The following is a 22,450-nucleotide window of genomic DNA, read 5'->3' as shown; positions in this document are numbered from 1 at the left end:
TGTGTTATTTTATTTTTATTTTATCTATAGTTTTCATTATTTGTTGCAAAGGATATTACATTTAATGTATAGCAAAAAAATGTGTAAGGTACCTGCTAGGTATATTAAATTTGTATAAATACAATTACAACAAGAACAAATCATAACACCGTATATTGTAGCTATTTTCAGACTTAAAATATTAGGTTACATAAAATTAGTTTATGCAAAATACAGCATACTATTCTAACAGGTTTACATATTAATTCACCTTTACATTGCCTATTTAAAATTAGTGTGCATGTAAAATGCGTTACATTGGGTACCGTATATTCTCATATAATCATACTGGGGGCCCCATCGGCAAATTTGCCCGGGCCCTCTGAAGTCCTAAGTCCGGCCCTGCTGGAGATAATGTTAAAATAAGAATAAGGAAAGCAAACGCAGCTTTTTTCCAACTAAAACCTGTTTGGAAAAGCAGAAACATCTCACTCCACACCAAAATTTGAATATTCAACACTAATGTTAAAGCGGTCCTGTTTTATGCTTGTGAAACATGGAAAGTTGACAACAAAATTACCTCCCAACTGCAAGCATAAATAAATGCTTGAGAAAGATAAACCGGATATGGTGGCCTGACAGAATAACAAACAAAGACGTGGAAAAGAAGTGGCCAAATGCCAATCCGTATAGAAATCAGAAGAAGAAGATGGAACTGGATTGGGCATACCTTAAGAAAACCAGATGGCGCAATAAAGAAGAAGGCCCTAACATAGAACCCTCAAGGAGCAAGGCGTAGAGGCCGGCCAAGAAACACTTGGAGGAGAACGGTTGAAAAGGAGGTAGCTACGGAGGGAAAGACCTGGGGGGAGCTCAGAAGACTGGCGGGAGAAAGACAGGCTGGAGACGTCTCGTGGACGCCCTATGTTCCGATCGGAACGACAGGAATTAAGTAAAGTAAGTTACAGTAGAGCGTCAAAAATCCGAACCAATTAGGACCGTAGGTAGTTCATATTACCGATTAGTTTGGATTTTAAAACACAACCTATAAATGCCAAATAGACATAATTAGGCCTACAGTATTAATACCATTTTACTTTTTGTACCGGTTTAAACACAGCCTGACGATGGAAACCTAGTTTCCGAAAGCGCTTGTGATTAAAACAGTTGATTATAACTTATATTGGCCTTGTTGAACTTTTTAGTTATAAATTTTATTAAACTCCAAAAGTTGAATTTACTTAAGTTTAAACGTCTTTGACCAGCAATATTTTTTAAATATTTTTTTTATTTTACCAGCAATATTTTTTTTATTTGTTATTGGCAAGAAAAAACAAGAATCACGGTATTTGGGCGAGTCACGGTAACTTATTTGGCAAATTACCTTATATTTTCATTTTGTTGTTTTTGGCCCCACTTATGAAAGTGAGACCAAAACCATTTAACTTAGGCCGAGCTATAAGTTAAGCCGAGAGACTATTGCCCCCCTCTCCACCTTAACTATCTGAAAGCTCTTGCACCCCTGGGCATGGGCCCATTTTAAAAGCGGTCTTGGACTAATTAACTTACGGCTGCACTTTACTTTACGTCCTACACTCATCAGTGGCGGATTTTCCTACGGCGCAGCCCCTAGGCCCGTTCGGCCGGCCGCCCCTTTGTGTTTTGCGAAAAAGGAAAGGAAGTCTCTCTTTCACGCTTTTCCTTAAGTTTGCGTAATGCTGCGCACCCCTTTTTCACTCATTATTATTTTCTTCATGCATAATTACGAAACTAAAATGACTAAAAAAGTAAAACAACCAATAGTGGTTCCAAAAAAAGTTAGTTTTTCCACATAAATAAAATAAATAGGGCCTGTTATTAATACATTTTACATTAAATAAACATTTATAGGTTATTGTTCTGCCAAAACTTAAATAACTTATGACTGCCTTTAACACGTCCACTGTATCATTACAAAAAATATTGTCATTCAATTATGAGTAGCCTACTGTAATCAAGAATTAATAAAATGGGCAAAATTTTGAGCAATGACTTAATTGCCTTATTTGCTAACCAACATTTTCGCAGGTGGTTGACAACAAAAATGCCAGGTCTGCCCCAAGAAATGCAAGGTGGCCGTCCTGGGCGCCGCGGCTTTGGAAGGTTAAAAATTTAACAACGTTATCAGCAAACCGCAAACAAATATTTTACAGGAAACTCATAACTCACACACACACTGCGTAAGTGCGTATTCGCCCACACGCCCCAGCCCAACCTACAATTGCTTGTTTCTAACCTCAAAACTCAAACTTTTACATCAACTCATAGTCGTTTTGGGATGTCCGATGTGAGTCGTAAATTCAATGTTTTTAGTAGGCCTAATTAAGTTCGGTGTAGTTGGTACGTTTATAAAAAATACTTGCAAAACGTTTAATATCGATATATTGGACGTTGAGTCTATTGACGCAAACCCCCCAAATATATTTTTTGGTGAGGGGACAAAAATTTAAATCTTGCCCCAGGCGTCTATTACCATTACCCTCGGGGCTGATAACTGCCACTAGAAGTACAACACAGGTACTGGAAATGACACACTGACAGTGCTCGCTACCCGCAGTCGTATGTCTGCATCTGCACGTCGCGACACGTGAGTCGTCTTAACCACTTAATGCAACGGCCACACGGGCTTTTTCTCACGCTCAAACGCAGCGTTAATATGAGTAAAACTAAATGTAATGGGGAATGAATGCCACACGCCCCGTGTGTTTTTCCACAATAGCGGGCGCCTATTTGTTTAAATACTACTTTAATTTTTCGCATGTTTTCAAGCTGCATTTTTTAATGAAAAAACTACCCTTTGGCAGCAGCACCACAGCCTATCGCCACGCGCCCGCCGCCACCGTACGCCCGTCACCCGCTGACGGGTGGCACGCCGCCCCTCAATGGCAGGAGCCCCTAGGCACGTGCCTTATGGTAAATCCGCCACTGACACTCATTTGAATGAAAATATCGATTGATATATCGATTATATCATTCGACATATCAAGTTTGGTTAGTTAAGTTAAAACTTACCGAATGAAATAATCGATATACTGTATCAAATTATCTATAACTTATATCGATACTTTCATATCGGATGAGTGTAGGACGTTAAGTAAAGTGCAGCCCTAAATAAGTTAAGTTTGTGAGGGAATTTCTGTGTGTGTGTCAATTTTGTTATCTTATCGCCAAAGATAGTTCAGCAGTGCTGGGTTTAAATTTCCAGGGGTCGATGTGAATCAACAAAATATTGTAGTTCTGAAATTCCACTCAATATTAAGTTCGTTTTGAATAATCTAAAGTATCAATAGTCTGTGTTCAATCAAATTCCTTTAATGAAAATGAGTTGTCGCTATTCACTCATCATCGTTACCCTATCAGACGCGGAAAAAAAAGGTTGTCGTGTATAATCCATGTGCCGTCTTATTTGTTAATTCAATTCTCGCGTTCGAATCTATTTAAAGAATTATGTGCGATAGCTTGTACAGCTAGCTAGGATGCTAATGTTCTTCGAGCAAACTAGGATCGGTATCAAAGGTTATAGGATCAAACTAAACCTTGCTACGCTCCAATCGTTACCCTAACCCCACGCAAATGCACTCAAAACAACAAAAAGGTTAAGGGTCGATAGCCTGCACAGCTAACTAGGATGCTGAATATACTTCAGCAATCTGTGATAGGTTACGGTAGGTTAATTGTTACCCAAACACCTGTATGGACCTCGTTCGATACCCAAACCCCCGCAAATGCGCTCTAAACAACAAAAAGGTTAAGGGTAAATAGCCTGCACAGCTAACTAGGATGCTGAATATACTTCAGCAATCTAGGATAGGCCACAAACGCCCGTATACACCTCGCTCGCTACCCTAACCCCATGCAAATGCGCTCTAAACAACAAAAAGGTTAAGGATGGATAGCCTGCACGGCTAAGTAGGATGCTGAATACTCTTCAAGCAAAATAGAATAGGTTATGGTAGGTTAATCGTCACCCAAATGCCCGTATGAACTCCGTTCGCTACCCTAAGCCCCCGCAAATGCGCTCTAAACAACAAAAAGGTTAAGGATAGATATCCTGCACATCTAACTATGATGCTGAATATACTTTAGCAATCTAGGATAGGTTACGGTAGGTTAGTCGTTACCTAAACGCCCGTATACACCTCGCTCGCTACCCTAACCCACGCAAATGCGCTCTAAACAACAAAAAGGTCAAGGGTAGATAGCCTGCACAGCTAACTGGGATGCTGAATATACTTCAGCAATCTAGGATAGGTTTTGATAGGTTAGTTTGGATAACTTAGACCCCCCACTATTCTTTTAAGATCCCAATTAATCAACAGGCTAACGCTAGCTATGCGAGCACTAAAACAGCTATCCTTAGCTATTTATAAAACAGCTAATATTTACGCAATTGTTAAAGTAGGCTAAATCAAATCGGATAGTAATAATAAGTATTAATTTTATACGAAATAAAGATATTATTTAACCAATCAGTTGTTATTAGCTATCGGCTATTCAGAGGTGTAGTGAAAACAAGAGCAAAATTGAGCAAAATCAAAATGCTATATCGCTAGTCAATGTCGATGATTCAATCACTAGCAACTATAATCAACGGCTAACTATAAACTATTATTCCGGTAGTAGATTCGGTGTGAATTTCGATAGTTACCGATACCAATACGATCGATAGTTCAGATCGGACCCAAAATAATAACAAAACATCGAGCAAAACACTATTGTGCGTGGCAAATAGGCTATGTCGCTGGTAAATCGTTAACACATTATAGCTAATTGTGTCTCGTAACTCTCTCTATGTTTTAATTAAATACCAGAAATTCGTTAAGCATACAATATAGGGTAGTAGGCTATAGAATGGCGTACACTGCCTAAAGGATGCTGCTTGTACTTCAGCAAAAGGAGCGGTGAATGGAAGGCAACATTGAGTTTATATGACGTTATATTACACAAGCTTTGGCCATTGTCACCCTCAAATTATATAGTTCTCCAAAAACAACCAGGCTAAGGCTTAACCTATTAAATCACTCATTAACTGCGATACAAGAGGGTTTAGGTCCGCCCAAAGGATGCTACTTGTACTTCAGCCAAAGGAGGGATATTGGAAGGTGATACAGAGTTTATGTAATATAAGATGTGTAGGTAAAAATCCTTTAAAACACTCGATTGGCCTTACTTAACTTTTGCTTTCCTCAATAGCCTAGTGTATGCTAACTCGACTGGACTTTATATAGCTAGTCGGCAAAATTTCTTTAACTTCAAGACTAATAATTATTTCACAATTTAAAATCTAAATTAAATTGCAAAAAATACCAATTGATCACTGATCAAAATCAAAACCTCGTTTATCGTGAACAAATTATATCGCAAATCAATTAGCCTATTCAACATCGATCGTGAATATCCAAACGTAAAACAACTACTTAGTTTCCCTGAATCATAAAATGATGTCAAGTAAACACTATATCTTAGAGAGAGACGTGTTGATCGGGTCACGATATGGCACAGACTGTCCGGCGGCGCCCGGACCTAGTGGGTTTGTTGCACGTCTGGGCCGGTCATGCGCAGAAACCAGTTTTGGCAGTCTGACTCGGCATCGGCAGTGGCTACATCGGTGCTCGCGATAACTACTTGAGCCTCGCCTCACCATGCTTAACCTCAAAATCCTTGGTCGTTCGTAAGTTACTACCTGGCTGATCCTCAATTAAACCCATTTTTGTCTTGCGATCTCATTCGTGATACGATGAAAAAAAGGTAAGGTGTAAAAAATCAACCCTTACAAGTTACAATTCCTAACGGTTAATTTTTTAACTTAGGCCTATCTCAGTTATTTTAAATTAACTTACTGCTTGGTATTTTAAACTTAGGCCTACTTAAGTTACTTAGATATGGTATAGGCCTAACCTTAGTACACACACACATTCTGATAAAAAGACCTCTGCAAGTAGGCCTAGGCCTGAATTAACCTGGCTAGGCCTATGCCTGAATTAACCTACCGAGGCTAGGCCTAGGCCTAAGCTAAGTTAGGCCTATTGAAATTAGGTCTTTTATGATCACTAAGGTTACCTTGGTTCATAAACTCTTTAAATTTGACCATTTAACTTAAGTGTGATTAATATCCATCTAGGCCTAGCCTACTTCATTAAAAATGTCTTAAGTAGCCTAGGCTATGATGTAGCTTGACTACAGGGATCATTTAATGTTAACCGGGATATTAAGATAGCGGTAAAAACTGAAATGGTTTGTAACAATTATAGGGTACAGCAATCTTACAATTATAATATAAGTAAGATACACTAAATTTAGAGTAATTTCACTTACCTCTCAATTCCTTCTATCTCAGGAGGGACGAAGACGAAGTACTTGGACCACGCCTTGGCGTTGGCAAAGGCCCAAAGACCAAGCCAAGGACAAATCTCGGCGTCAAACGGAACCGGAAGGTGAAAAGAAAACTCACACGGACCCAAAGTGACTAGCGTCTAGATACTCAGAGGAACGAGTCGGCTCACCGGAGCAACAGTCGTGGTGGGGAGCTGGGAGGAACAATGACGTCATTACTTAATCTAAACCTTCACTGTGAGTAGCGCTCTTAGCTGGAACGATGACGTTATCACTTACTTCCAACTTTACTTTTACTGATTTTTCTATCAGTCTAAAAGAAATTATTTGGTATTTAGGCCGGGGCCACACGACGCGGATGATCCGCGTGGTCCGACAACACATTGAATCAAATGAGAGTGGCCACACGGGGCGATCCTAAGCCGCCTGGGCGGATTGTCCGCGCCATGTCGCGGATTGTCCGCGCGATCATAAGCCGCGTTGGAGGGGATGACACATGTAGTCTTATGAGAGTGGCCACACGATACGGATTGTCCGCGCGGTTGGAGCTCATTTTCAAGCATTTGTGTCATAAGCCGCGCGGACGATCCGCCACGTGTGGCCCCGGCCTACAGCTTTGTGATTTTGATGTGATATCCGGATGTCAACATTTTTCACTCAAGCCGAATGAAATGGAAAATGTCTGGCCCAGACCTAAGACCCCTATTATTATTTAAAAAAATAATAGACTTATTTAGTAGCTAGTATCTATTTTTTGCTGATCGGATGGTTGGAAACAAAAGGTCAATTCATAGTGTTGAAACAATACAACGTGTATTTCTAAACCCTTAAGTTCCAACCTTCAAAGAATCAGATTATAGAGGGACCTCATCATTTTTTAATACGGCCCTGATCATTAATGTATCCAAACATCTTATAAAATATCCGCATCAAACCTGCTGACTAAGCGAATTTCCATTTGTCTGAATTGATTTTCAGTTAAATTTAATAACATTAGGTTTTACGAGTACCTAGGTTTGCTGCTACAAGGAAACTAATTATATAAGTGTGTTTTGAGTAAAATATTGATAGCTTAGTACAAAATAAATACATTTGCCAAGTCTGATCAAAATATATCCATAAACAAGCAAACTACAAGATTTGGCAATATACTCCTTAAGGAATAACATATGGGAATTTTAAATTTACAATTTTTTTAATTTTCTCCGTTACTAATAACCGAAAAAAAATACTTTTCCATACTAAATTATTTAATTTTTAAGCCCTTTAAAAAGGTCTAAAGATAAATTGGGAAATTTTGTGTTTTGAGGGTCAAAAGTGAGAAAAGCCAATTTTTACCCCATAAAACCCCCCGTAAAGCCCCGTTCCCATGGTCCGATCATGCTGGTTCGCGAACTCATTCAATTTCATCCCGCCTTACACCTTACAGTACAATGCTAGGATATTTACTAGGCCTAGCTGATTTTTAAAAACAAGAAAGATACAGGAAGATCTTTGTTTTCTTGTTGCCAAGACTGACTGATAAGGGTTATGAATGAGTCCAATGCTATAAATTCTCAACCATAGTCTTTAAATGTAAATATAGAGACAGCATGATCATGTCGGATCAACAAGAGGATACATTGAACCAAGTTGATGCATTTTTAATGGGCGCAGAAGATAATAATTTTGACATGGAATGCTCTGATGAAGAATTCAGACCGAAAGATGGAGTGCCTTGGGAACCTTTACCAGATGAAATAGCAGAATTATTTGATAGAATAGACAGCTGCGTACCCTTTGATATAGAATGGACCACTCCTGGAAAACGTCCTCCTACCCCATCCCCTAAGTTTGACTCTCAAAACGAGGAAGACAATGTCGATGAACATAGGCCTGAGGAGAAATCTGATTTTGATTTTCAAGATGAAATGTCCAATTTGAAGTTATCAGCGAAAGCTATCAGGCCTGTGGGATCTGAGGCTGGACCAAGGGGAAGTGCTAAGAAAAAAACAGTTAGTCTCGATGCAATCTTATCAAACATGGCTAGGCACAGAAAACTTGATATTATGGAAGATGACGATGAAGACCCTTTATACCCTAGACTTGCTTTGGTAAACAATATATTTAGAGACTGACTGTTAACGTTTCAGTGTACTTGTTGTGTTATTTACTTTTCCAAAGACTTAAGAAGTTATTACTAAAAGTTATCCTATAGCCTAGTTTATTTTAGTAGGCCTACTGTTTTTTCAAAATATGGCTTAACATTCATATGGACTAAGGCAATCGTGACGATCCGTGACAAGTTTGATTCTTGGGAACTCTTCCCTTCTTCTCTTAACATTGAATGTGTCTTTGCGGCCTTGAAGCTCAAGAACTCTTTATTTATCCTGGCTGATATTGGCTGGAGTATATTGAATTTGCATCTATTCTGGAGGAACTGTCAGTTACAGTGCAAGACATAAATTCGTTTCTGGTTATTGGGGATTTCAACTTACCGAATGTAGACTGGTCCAGTCCTTCCAGCCACCTCAATACATCAGCCCAATGTATTTGTGATATTATGAATTTTCTCAATCTAAAGCAGTACAACAATGTCTACAATGATCGTGGAGTTCTTCTTGATCTGGTCTTCTCTTCTATACATTTGAATGTCCACAACGCCATAGACCCTCTTCTTCATGCTGAAAGTCACCATCCTGCTTTGGAGATGGACCTGGATATCAATCCTACAGAAGACCTAAACTATAGTGTCTTTGCCCCTAAGGAAGTGTGATCTCGCCCATGTATTCGAATGGGTTCAACGCCTTAACTACCCTGTTTTGGATAATATTGCTCCCGTTGAAGACTTGTTCTCTGACTTTTGTTTCCAACTTACTCATACTATAAGGAGTGCATGTCCATCTAAATACATTGGTAAACGATCATTTCCTGTTTGGTTCTCCCCTGAGCTCAAATCTATGATTATCAAGAAAAAGCACCTACATAAGCGCTACAAGCAGAATCTTGATGACCGTCTATATCATCAATTCTGTGGAATTCGAGCGGCATGCAACAGACTTACGAGGAAATGTTACTCAGCTTACATTCAATCTATTGACTCATCTCTGAATAGTTACATTCGTGTTTTCTGGAGTTATATCAAGTCGTCTAAGAAGACCTCATCACTTCCTTCCCGAATGTTGCTTGATAATGAAGCTGCTGAAAAACCTCAAGACATCTCCAACCTGTTTTCTAAGTTCTTCTCTTCTGTATACGAGTCTCCGACTTCTTCTCCACCACAATACGACTTCAAGGCACGTACCGCAATCTCCTCTTGCTATGTGAGCTGTGTAGAGGTTGAAGATGAGTTGAACTCGCTTGATGTGAATAAGGGAGCTGGCCCTGACGACATTTCTCCATTGGTTCTTAAATACTGCAGTAGCGTTTTAGCTCCTCACCTTACCGTATATTTCAACCTGCTCATGGCTGCCGGCATCTTCCCCACCAATCTCAAGTTGGGTTATATAACACCTATCTTCAAGTCTGGTTCCCCCGCTGATGTGAAGAATTATCGCCCGGTGGTTATACAGTCAATAGTTGCCAAGATCTTCGAATCCCTGGTTCTGAGGAGATTGACATTCCATCTCAAGAGTATCATATGTACTGAACAACATGGCTTTATTAAGGGACGCTCGACTACTACCAACCTACTCGCCTTTCAGGATCACATTCTAACTGCCTTTACGGATTCTCATCAGGTGGACGCCATATACACTGACTTCTCGAAGGCTTTTGATCGTGTAAGTCACAAACACCTGGTTGCCAAACTTGAAGCTATTGGACTTGGCGGATGCCTCTTGGCGTGGTTAAGAAGTTATCTCCAGGATCGTTTTCTTCGGGTACGGGTTGCTGGCTGTCTGTCTCAACCTTTCTCTGCTGTCTCCGGTGTGCCTCAGGGATCACTTTTAGGCCCAGTTCTTTTCTTAATATTTATTAATGACCTGGTACAGCATACTCAGGGGTCGAACATTTTGCTCTTTGCTGATGATGCTAAACTCTTTAAAACAATTAAAACCCTGGATGATTGTCAAGTTCTGCAGAACGGTATTGATTCGCTGATGAAGTGGTGCTGTGATAATGAAATGACTCTGAATATTTCAAAATACTCTGTGATATCCTTTTCCAGATCTAGCACACCCATTATCTTCCCCTACTTACTTGACGGTCAACCCCTCCCATGTTCTTTCAGGATCAAGGACCTTGGCGTCATACTTTCACCAAATTTAAACCCTCAAGAGCATATAAATTGTATCTGCAAGAGAGCAAATTCTGCCCTATATTTCATTATAAGGAACAGTCGTAACATGTTCTCTATCAATGAATTGAGAATCCTCTACATTCATCTAGTCAGGCCTTTACTTGAGTTTTCATCACCAGTTTGGAGCCCTTACCTGATTGGGCAGATTGAGAGTCATGAGAACGTGCAGAGCCGTTTCATTCGTCTGGTTGGTGTGCTGATGGGTTATGACTACCGCACCGTTCCTATCCAGAATTTACAACTTCAGTTAAACTTGAGGCCACTACTTGCACGACGTGAAATCAATGACCTTCTGTTCCTGAGGAAGCTAATTAACTCAGACATTGATGCACCTGATCTACTATATAAGTTGAACTTCCGCACATCCCGTCACCTGCGCCAAACTCATCCGTTCGCTAGACGCCAGTACTCAACCCAGTACATGTTCAACAGTACATTTCCCCGCATCCAACTCTTGGCCAACAGCTTACCGGAAGATATCGACCTCTTCTCCATCAGTGGCGAGTCGTTGAAAAAAGGATGTTACTTGTTGATCTGTGAGGCGCTGCCTTGATTTGTTGTTTAAGTAAAATATCAGTTTATTTATTTATTACTATTGTTATATTTTCTATTGTAGTATTATTATTGTTATATGCTATTGTCATTATTCGTTCCTGTTGTTATTTATTATTGTTGCTATTGTAGTTTATGCTGTTGTTGTTTGTTGTTGTTGTTATTATTTTTGTTATCTTTGTTGGCTACACATTTTTATTCAATGTTAATTATATCAAAGATTTATCATTGTTAGTCAACATTGCTCAGATTTTAGTTGTTGTTCTTGTTGTCTTGTCAAGTTCTCTCATTAAGTAGATTCTAAGCCCCTTTGCATGTTTGGCTTGACCCTTAGTTATAGGAACATTGAGTAAGCATTATATAAAAAAATTATTGTAAATTGGTTTGTTTGGACCGTTGGAAGTAAAATAAAATAAAATAAAGGGGTATCTGTAAATAGCATATTTTATAAGTTTACTGTTATAGGTAGGCCTAGGCATATTCCATTTTAGTGTTGTTTATTAAATTTAAATATTTTAAATAATATTGTCAGTCTTATGATTTCAAACCTAAAATTCATGTTATCGTTAGTAAGAATTTTAAATTATTTAAGTTATAAAGGTAACTACTCTCAAATTATAGTAAATTGTAATGTAGATAATTTAGTAAATGAATACGCATCCACAGAATAGTAATTAATACAACATTGTGTCTACATTTTACATGGAGAAGATAATGCAAGGGTTTCCACCTTTGGTTTTTAATGGTCTCATTTAAATTGTAATTTCCTAAAAAAGGCTTTTCCCCTTCATTTACCTAACAATGTATGTTCTCTCACTGATTTGAGAAAGCAAAGTAGCCAATTCGCTCATCAGTGAGACAATGTTACTTTTCCTACAGTTACCTAACAATGTACATGTTCTCTCACTGATTTGAGAAAGCAAAGTGGCCAATTCGCTCATCAGTGACTCTAATTACTTTGTCTCACTCCAGATTTGCAACGTGAAGGCACGGAATAGTGAGCGCGTAACATGCAGGCAACGTCGTATGCGCGCGAAATACGTTGGCAGCACTGGCTGTAAATCAGCTGGTCAGCTGTTGTACTGTTGTATTTGTAACTTCACATTAAATGTTATATTAAAAGTTCACTTCTGTGAAAAATAAGGTTATGTTTCTTCACAAATTTATTTGTTTTATGGCAACTGTAGGAAAAGTATAATGTGCAACTCGAGTGCAAAGTACAATTGCCTCACTCGAGAAACCATTCCTCACTCGCCTACGGCTCGTGAGTAAGGGTTTCTCTCGAGTGAGTCAATTGCTCACTTTTCTCACTAGTTGCACAAATAACTATTGTCTCACATTCTAATGAACACTAATTACTTTGTCTCACTCCAGATTTTCAACATGAAGGCACGTTTCTTTGCCAATTTATTTGTTTTATGGTAACTGTAGGAAAAATATAATGTGCAACTCAAGTGCAAAGTGCAATCGCCTCACTCGAGAAACAATTCCTCATTCGCCCACGGCTCGTGAGCACAGAAAACGTACTACTATAACCTACTATAAGGTTATATAAACGTACTACTATAAGGTTATAGTAGTACGTTTTCTGTGTCGTGAGTAAGGATTTCTCTAGAGTGGGGCAATTGCTCACTTTTGTTCACTAGTTGCACAAATAACTATTACTTTCACTCTTTATATTTTAATACAATCAACTACCTATACAAATAAACAGTATCAGCAATCTGACACATACTTTCTCCCATTAGCTTGTTAACAACCTTTATTTATGCAAGCAATGAGAGTAACTATAAACTAGGCTACTATGATATTTAACAGGTAAAATCACAAAAGTTGCATTTAACTTTTGAACCGTTATTTTTACAGAAAGAGGGAAAAGAGGGAGTTGCACTATTTTGTTTAGGATTAATTTATAAAGACAATTAAAATCAAACTTCAATCAGAATCAGTTTTTTAAATCCATTTTTCTGTTTTTTTTCATGGGGTTTGATAGGAAAATAACATAAGTTAAGTTACATTAACTTTTGAACTGTAATTTTTACAGAAATGGGGGGTTGCACTATGTTGTTAAGAATTATAAGGACCATCACATATAATTTGTGTATTATTCCAGCTTCAAGAACAAATAATTAATCAATTGGTTTACCTTATGGTTGCCAGATTCTTGAACAATTGTGGATTTCTTGCTCTATGATCATTTCGCCACAGGTGTGGCATCTTCAGGAGCACAGTTTATATTACATAATACAAGCACTATTTACACATATTTACATTTTCGCACGGATGACTGTTCCACGGTACGGACGTAGGTACTCGAGCGCGTGCGCGGACCGGAGGCACTACATGTGTCATTATTAGACACATTTGAGTTGTCAGTCAAAGTCTAATAGAGAACTAAAACCAAAATTTTGAAAGGAATGGGAGTTCTACCATTTTGTTCAGAATTTAAAGGGCTACAACATTCTTAGTCTTTATCAAAATTATCAGGCCATTTTCAAGAAATTCTGATTTTCCCGTTATTTTTTGTGTTTTTATGAGAAAATCACCATTAAAAAGGTACTTTCCTGTTAAGTGGAACATTCATAATTATCAATGATTTCTTTTCGATTATCAATATTTTTGTTTTCTTTTATCATCCAAATTGCATCTGTTTTAATATCTTCAAAAGTATTTAAATTACAGACGGACAGATAGACATATAGCAAATATATGTCCAAGTTATACTTGGCACAATAACCAAGTTATTGAGTTATAGCTCGTATTAAAGAATAGCATTAAAAACTAATCTTCTTTAGGCAAAAATAATAGCCTATATATTGGATTAAGAAATGAAACTATTCTAAACTAACCTAACATAATTAACCAAACTTGCTGTAGGTAAAGTTACCATTTTAAAGTACCATTTGATAACAGAAAAGGCATTTATTTATTTACCAACGGATGCTCCATTTTTACATGAAAAATACAATAATCTTACATACAGAAGCAGAAAAGAAATCACAGGCCAGTACAAAAGTAGTGAAAAAAACTGGAAAACAAGACTTCAATAACAAGACATAGAAAAGATAAATAACAACTATAAATAACAAAATATAAATAACTAACTATGAATAAAAAACTATAAGTAACAACTATAAATAACAAACTATCTGAACAAGTTGACAAAACGAGAGATTCGAAAAACAAAACCAGTATAGGAACAATACAATGATTCAATGCAGTGCCGAGTGAAACTTCAGTAAAGAGGCAGAACAAACTTAATAAAAACAGATAAAACTTGCAGAAAAATAACAATATGATAAACTCTGTACAAGAACAAGATATAACAATAACAACAGGATAGACTATATTAACAAAAATAAATAACAATGCAATAAATAGAAAGTTTGGAAACATGCAAAGATTGATGCAGGAGTTCAGGTGATCCCACAATCTTCATGCATAGCTTGCAGACAGTTATATCTAATTTGCTAGAAGCCATATTTAGGATTTAGAGAGAAACAAGAACTTGGAGATGAATAATAGAGCTAAATATAAATATTACATTAATTTGTAGTTCATTTGCAATGCAACGTTGATATAATCCAAGATAGTTCGTCCAATATAGTATGAATAGTTCAAGCAACTATGCTCATTGCTACTAGCGAGCAGAAGATCAAGAAGGCGGTGGTCCGGTGGATGTCAAGAAAGCGACTAGCGAGCGTGCAAGCGAGTTGCCGTCTGCTCTTCTCCTGTTGTCTGTTGATTATTCAATAGGAACTGTAACTGTTTTTCTTATTCTTATCGATATTTGAAAAAGTTTGCAATAATGATATCAAGTTGAAACGTGAAAATATAATATTGGTGAAACAAGAATAGTTCATAAAGGACTGACAAGTAAAAAGTAAGTAAATAGTAAGTTTTATAAAATGGTAAGACACTTACTATAACCTCAAATGTAAACATACAACAGTCAACAATGACTGCTTGACTTGATTGAACTAAAAAACTCTCACTGTTACAACAAATATAGAGCCCTTTTTCCACTACCAACTAGAATGCCGCCATCTTCGTTTTTTCCCCCACATATTTAGGGCATATGGGGAATAGGCTGTCAAATGGAATTTTGAAATGTTAGAGCAAGTTTGGTTAGTTAGGTTAGTTTAGATAAGTTTAATTTCAATATAATATTTTTATTGTTTGTTGATACTGAACAATACTTATTTACCATAGTTGTCAGCTGATTAATTTGTTAGTATCAATATATCAAATAAATACCCCGCCGCAGCAAACCTGCAGACTAAGCGAATTTCCATTTGCTGATTGGATTTACACTAAAATGTTTCCTTAAAAATATCACTTTTATTCCCTATTTAAATAACATTAGTTTAACGAGTAATTAGGTTTGCTGCAACAGGGAGGGTAAAATGGTGTTTTATGTAAAATGTAATATTTTAGTATAAAATTAATGCATTTTCCAAATTTGATCAAAATATGTACAAGCAAACTACAACAGTTTACTTATTCTCCATAAGAATAACATGGGAATTTTAAATTTACAGATTTTTTGAATTTTTTCCGTAACCATTAGGCCCATATTAACGCTTCAATATACTAAATTATTTGTTTTTTTAAGTTCTACAAAATGGTTTTGAAAGAAATTGCTAAATTTTAAGTTTTTAGGATAAAAATGGGAAAACCCAACTTTTACCCCATAAACCCCTGTTCCCATAGTTCGATTGTGCTGGTTCGCGAACTGGTTCGAATAAACGTAGGTTTACACGTTTGTACCAAATTTCATCAAAATCGGATAATTTTTGCTCAACTTATCACGCCCTGGTCTTGTTATAAAATGGTAAGACACTTACTATAACCTCAAATGTAAACATACAACAGTCAACAATGACTGCTTGACTTGATTGAACTAAAAAACTCTCACTGTTAGTCTCGCACTGTAGGTGCTCTAACGTCAACCTTTTTTTTTAGAGATAGCATCATTAATTACAGCCCAATGACAAATGGCATCTGGTTCTGGAAACAATCTCGCTTGGATTCGAACCAGTGACCTTCAGATTTGAAGTCAAACACTATAACCACTCGGCTTCCCAGACTATAGTGGGAGAAAGTAAAAAGAAGATCCCTAGTGGGATAAGCGTACCAGGCCGGAAGCCACGCAACCTTGAACAACTGAAGGAGGTCCTCTGTAGTAGGATTGCTGGTACGCTTATCTCACTAAGGATTGGTATTTGATGACGCTGCAGAGCCTCAATAATGTCTGCCTTCTTCATACGTTTTGAAGGTGTTAGATGCAACAGTTTGCTATGGTAGGGGGTGTTGTCCATGATTATGGCACATGTCTGTCCTGGGAATTCCGATGTCAACGCTGGGAGGAGCTGTTTTTCAAACCACGACTCAAATGAAACCGAATTCATATCTTAGTGGTAGTCAGCTGATGCAGCTTTTATGTTTTTGGCAGCGATCAGGAGTGCTCCATTTATCCACCCACCCTCATAGCCGGTGTGCAGAACATCATTGAAAGTCATCCACTCTTTGAAACTTCCGTGTCGGACCTCTCTTTTTGGTGAAGTTAACATTTTGGCATTTACCTTAGACAGTGTTTTCCTTAACACTCCCAGAACCTTGCACACATCTGATATTGGACATTTTGCTTCCTTTTCCTTCCCATAGCTGACCATAGACTTAATAGCGGCTTGTTGTCCCTTTGTGAGGTGGTTTCCGCTCCCTGCTAATATCGGCTGAACCACTTCACGATCACTGTCACTATCACTATGGTGGTTGTCGACTTCGACATTAGCCGTATCACTCCACGGGCGCCACATCACTATGATGTTCATTTGTTGAAAGACACAAACTAACTGGTAACCCATTAGCAATGACTCATAGGAACGAAATTTCCCAATGCGCCCAGCCAGAGCAGGTTCATACTAACTCCTCTACCTGATAACTCACTAACAGGAAATCATAGAGTGTTCACTCAAAATTCAATATTGATCTTTCTCAGAGGAACAAAATGAGCCTTCACATGATGCTCAAAGTCTTATGGTTAAATTTATGCAAATTGTAGTAGGACGCGGAACTTCTAGGCGAGGTGAGGGCGGTAACCCCGGCCTGCCTGCAGCACCGAGCTACCAGCAATAGCGTTGGTTTGACAAGCAGGATTAGGACGGGTCCATTCTACCTGCAGACATTGGACTTTAATTTTGAATCTTACTATTAGGCGGCGTCCTAGCTGAGCGACGAAAAATCAGTCGGTCGTCCGAGCAAGCGAGTCTAGTCTGATGATGGAATTGAGTGTCCACACTGGGCTGTGCAGTCGTTTCATCGACTAGCGAAAGTTCCTCTCCATCCAACCATTCAAATCAAATTATTGACACAAATAGTGTTACATTAGGTGCTTATTCTAATTGTGTTGTCTGATAGATTGGGTAACTGTAAAGGTTCTTGTTTATAGTGTTGTATTTTTTTTTAATAAGAACTTTTCAAAATCTTTCTTATTTTTATGGACTTATAACTAAGGCTTTCATAAATAAACAGGCTGGGGAAAGTTAACATGGACTGATTAATTTAGCGTTTGCCATATTTCTAATGAATCTTTTTTGCATTGAAAATACCTTTTTACTATTTGTTGAATTTACCCATAAGGTAATGCCATACTTCAAATGGATTCTACATGGGAAAAAACTATTCTGGTAACATTTTTTACGCACACTGAGAAAGAACTGAAAAAGCAAAAAATGATGATCTTAATTTTATCAACAAATAATCAATATGTTCCTTCCAATTTAATTTTCGGTCAATGTTCACTCCGAGAAATTTTTGTTGTGAAATATCTGTCATATTTGATTTTTTTTTAATAAGACGTTTGTTTTATCACTGTTTAGTGCCAGCCCATTAGCTGTAAACCATTCACGGAGATCTTCCAAAGTTTTGTTTACTGAAATTTGCACTTCCGACATTGAGTTGTCTTTCACAAAAGCAGTGGTATCATCTGCAAAAAGTATTAATTCTGAAAGATTTTTTGGTACTTTCCTGTTAAAGGGAACATTCATTATTATCGATGATTTTTTTCTCGATATATCGATATTAACAAATTGAAACATATCAGCTGACAACTACGAAAACTATTGTTCAGTGAAGTTGTAAATTCACAAATGCTAGACAAGAGTAAAAATATGTATATTTAGTAAAAAGATAAAGTGAACAATAATAATTGAATGAATTAGTAAACAAATAAATATTATCTGTTAAATAAAGATTTATTTACAGGTAAGTAGTTAGGCACTACAGTACCCCCTTGCCAGTGGTTGATCTGTGTAGCTGAGCAAACACGAAAAAAATCAACTCTGGAACCGTACTGGAAAATGAACTTGCCTCCCAGAGCGCGTAGTTAATGGTGTAGATCTCAGAATAGGTTTAGATGTCAAGGTACCTCGTTGTTGAATGTCAGAATGAGAAAAGTGAGGAGTAGAAGTTATGGTGTCTCTGGAAACGCTGGTATCATCATGATCGAGTTGTAAGGAATAGACTGGCTTAAGTCGATCCATCGAAATGGTTACATCATTGCCTCGCATCCGAATAACTGCAGTCTTGTCAGATCTTCTAATGACGAGGTAAGGACCTGAGTAGGGGGGATCGAGTGCACCCTTAGAAATGTCGGTACGTACGAAGACATGAGTGCATGTGTTGAGATCCTTGAACACGAATGGCGTCCTACCTCCATGTCTTGTTCCATCAACTGGTCTTAAGTTGTTGAAATGTTGACGCAGATCTTTGGCAAAACTTTGTGGGTCAAGTTCATGGTTGGAATCGCTAAGTGTAAGGAACTCTCCAGGTAGGCGAAGTGGTCACGCCATGCTGTCCGTATTCCCAAAAGTATGACGGGCAATACCTCAGTCCATCGTGCTGTTGCATGGCATCTGATGGCTGCCTTCAGTTGACGGTGAAAACGTTCAACTAGTCCATTTGACGATGGGTGATAGGAAGTTGTTCTGAGACGAGTCGAACCTAACAAATCTCCTAGGTGTTTAAACAGGCTTGACTCAAATTGCTGACCTTGATCTGTTGTAATTCGTAGTGGTGTTCCGTATCTCGAAATCCAAGTGGTAAAAAGTGCTCGTGCTACTGTTTCTGCTTCTATGTTTTTGATTGGTACTGCTTCTGGCCACCTTGAGAAACGATCGACACAGGTCAAACAGTACCTGTAACCTTCGGAGACAGGTAGCGGACCAACAAGGTCAATGTGTATGTGCTCAAACCTGGAAGATGGAGGGGCGAACATACCTACAGGAGTCCAGTTGTGACGTGATATCTTGGACTTTTCCCATGCCATACAAGAACGGGCCCATCGACGACAGTCAGAGTTCATTGAAGGCCAGACAAAACGTTGACTGACAAGTTTCAATGAAGGTTTAATACCTGGGTGAGAAAGATTATGTAAACTGTTAAAAACGGTTTGTCGAAATGGCCTTGTGATGAAGGGACGAGGGATGGGAGTAGATATGTCACAGTAAAGCAAAACCTGTGTTCCTGGTATTGGGACCTGTAGAAGTTTCAGGCTGGAATCAGACTGTATGTGACGTATTAACTCTTCATCTTTGCTCTGTGAGTCTGCTAATGCCTGATAGTCCAATGAAACGGTCGTCTCAATTCTGGAGAGGGTGTCAGCTACCACATTACCTTGTCCAGAGATGTGACGGATGTCTGTTGAGTACTGCCCAATGTATTCCAAGTGACGAAATTGGCGGGGAGAGCATTTGTCAGGTTTTTGATTAAATGCAAAAGTGAGTGGTTTGTGATCTGTGAAAATGGTAAACTGCCTACCTTCTAACATATGTTTGAAGTACTTTACCGATAAATATATTGCTGTCAACTCCCTGTCGTAGGCACTGTAATTTTGTTCAGCAGGGGTTAATTTTTTTGAGAAAAAGGCCAAAGGCTGCCAGTTATCACCTATCTTTTGCTGCAACGCACACCCCACAGTATGGGCGGAAGAATCGCAGAAAATGGGCAATTGAGCATCTGGTACAGGGTGAGACAGCATCACAGCTTTACTAAGGCTTTGCTTGCAAGCCTCAAATGCTTCATTACTTGCTGTGGTCCAGTTGACAGGGGAATTTCCCTTCACATTAGCCTTCAGTAGTTCGTTTAGTAAGCTTTGATGCTCCGCCGTGTTAGGCAAAAACCTTCGATAAAAATTGATCATACCAATAAACCTCCTTAGTTCCTTAACTGTTTTAGGTTTAGGATATGAGTTGATGACTTTAACCTTTTCAGGCAAAGGTTTGATACCTTCTCCAGACACTTCATACCCTAGAAAGCTAACGACTGATGTTCCTAGAACACACTTACTTGGGTTAATGAGAATCCCGTAAGTAGAAAAACGGTCAAAGAGCTGTTTTAAGTGTAATACGTGTTGTTCTTCTGACTCTGAAGCTACTAGGATATCGTCGATGTAAGCATAGCAGAAGTCTAAGCCCCTGAGCACGCCATCTATAAAGCGTTGAAACGTTTGAGCAGCATTGCATAGTCCAAATGACATGTAAGGGAATTCGAACAGGCCAAAAGGTGTAGTAATTGCTGTCTTGTGGACGTCCTCAGCAGCAACCGGGATCTGGTGATAAGCCTTAACAAGATCTAAGGTGGTGAATATTGTCTTACCATGAAGTTGGTGAGAGAAATCTTGAATATGGGGAACAGGGTACCGATCAGGGATAGTTCTAGCATTCAAAGCCCTGTAATCTCCACATGGCCTCCACTCATTGCCTTTTTTGGGAACCATGTGAAGGGGAGAAGACCAGCTACTAGAAGAGGGTCTAGCTATACCTAGTTGTACCATGGATTCAAATTCTTTTTTGGCGAGTTTAAACTTATCCGGTGCCAGGCGGCGGGGTTTACTGAACACCGGAGGTCCTGGTGTTGTCTCGATATGATGTTCTGTGTCATGTTTGGAAGTACAATCAGGTTTACCTGAAGGTCTTGTGAGGTTTGGGTATTCATGAAGTAATTGAGAGAAAACTGTTTGTTGACAAGACTTAATAGTTTTAACACTACTCACTAAATGAACTGAAGGAGTCTGACCTTTGGAAAAAAATGAAGTTGACTGGTCAACTAAACATTGACGTCGTACATCAACAAGCAGATCATAATGGTGTAGAAAGTCTACCCTTATTATTGGTTTGGATACATCAGCTACGATGAAACGCCAAACAAATGAGTGGCGTAGACCAAAGTCCAAAGGCAAAGATTCAAGACCATATGTTGTAATCTCAGTATTATTAGCTGCATATAGGGTATAGTCAGTCTTGGGTCTTTTTTTATCTAACATATTACGAGGGTAGACGCATACATCAGCTCCCGTGTCAACTAGAAATTGTTGTTTGGTTACCTTATCGGTGACAAATAGGCGACGGGAACATGTGAGGTCGGAGTCGCTTGTCGCCATTAGAGACTCCCTGGGTCGTTTCCCGATCTGCTTCCTTTGAATCTGCAAGGGTCGGTGCACTTTGTTGCTGCGTCGCCGAACCGCCAGTGATACCAACAGATGTCATGGCGATCAAATCGATTCTTGGAGCGTTGCCATGATTGTCTACGTGGATATGTGTCTGATGTCTTGTGGAAATTTGGACGTCTCATGTCTTCTTTGATTCCTGCTATTTCTTGTTGAAATTTGTCTGTTATTTCTCTAATATTTGATGTCAACGTGGTTGTAAAGCGTTCCATCATTTCTTCCATCGAGGGAGCTGATAAGGACGCCTCCGATACTTGATGGTGAGGACTGACTTCATGGACAGCATCCGCAAGCTCCGCCAGTGTATCGAGGTCTGCAGCCTTTTGTGTTACCAAGATGGCTTGTGTTGCTGAAGGAAGACGGCTAAGCCATTGAAACCTCAGTAATGGATCAGGTATCATGCTTCCGGCTAGGGTACGCATGTGCCTCAGGAACTGTGATGGTGTCCGATCACCTAACTCTTCTCGTTCCAAAAGTTGTTTCGTCTTCTGTTCCTGGGTCAAGGTAAACCGTTTTATAAGTTCTTTTTTTAACTTGATGTACTTTTCTTCTGCTGGAGGGTTGGTGAGGATATCCCTCACTTCCGCTGCGTATTTCGCATCTAGGTTACCGCAGACGTAATAAAACTTAGTTTCGTCGACCGTGATCCCCGCTAGAGAAAACTTGGTTTCAATTTGAGCAAACCACAATTCTGTATCTGAGTGCCAGAAAGGAGGGATCTTGACTTGAATTCTGTCTACTGATTGTTCTCCGTTTGACAT

General features: G+C 38.7%; 3 protein-coding genes across 3 annotated transcripts in view; 1 reads left to right on the top strand and 2 right to left on the bottom strand.

Annotated features, from left to right (window-relative positions):
- LOC128998040 (pyruvate kinase-like) overlaps window positions 1-6,355 on the bottom strand; it is a 67,181-nt gene extending 60,826 nt beyond the window's left edge. The window contains exon 1 of the mRNA XM_054423991.1: window positions 6,334-6,355. The gene's annotated coding sequence lies outside the window, so the exon portion shown is untranslated. The remainder of the gene's footprint in view (window positions 1-6,333) is intronic.
- Window positions 6,356-7,322: 967 nt separating this feature from the next.
- Window positions 7,323-9,057, top strand: LOC128998042 (PAXIP1-associated glutamate-rich protein 1-like). Its single transcript, XM_054423998.1, has one exon. The coding sequence runs from the start codon at window positions 7,944-7,946 to the stop codon at window positions 8,466-8,468; it is 525 nt and encodes a 174-aa protein (XP_054279973.1). The 5' UTR covers window positions 7,323-7,943; the 3' UTR covers window positions 8,469-9,057.
- Window positions 9,058-21,622: 12,565 nt separating this feature from the next.
- LOC128999068 (uncharacterized) lies at window positions 21,623-22,450 on the bottom strand. Its single transcript, XM_054425425.1, has one exon. It carries the CDS (start codon window positions 22,448-22,450, stop codon window positions 21,623-21,625), a length of 828 nt encoding a protein of 275 aa, XP_054281400.1.

Source organism: Macrosteles quadrilineatus, unplaced genomic scaffold (assembly GCF_028750875.1).
Source record: "Macrosteles quadrilineatus isolate MER2022 unplaced genomic scaffold, UCM_ALF_1.0 Scaffold_7__1_contigs__length_78375512, whole genome shotgun sequence".
In the NCBI taxonomy this organism is placed as follows: Eukaryota; Metazoa; Arthropoda; class Insecta; order Hemiptera; family Cicadellidae; genus Macrosteles; species Macrosteles quadrilineatus.
This window is presented reverse-complemented; position numbering and strand designations above follow the sequence as displayed.

Bases quoted from the DNA above. Each gene is read 5' to 3' on its own strand.
- LOC128998042 (XM_054423998.1), top strand. From the start codon at position 7,944: ATGATCATGTCGGATCAACAAGAGGATACATTGAACCAAGTTGATGCA.
- LOC128999068 (XM_054425425.1), bottom strand. From the start codon at position 22,450: ATGTCAAACGGAGAACAATCAGTAGACAGAATTCAAGTCAAGATCCCT.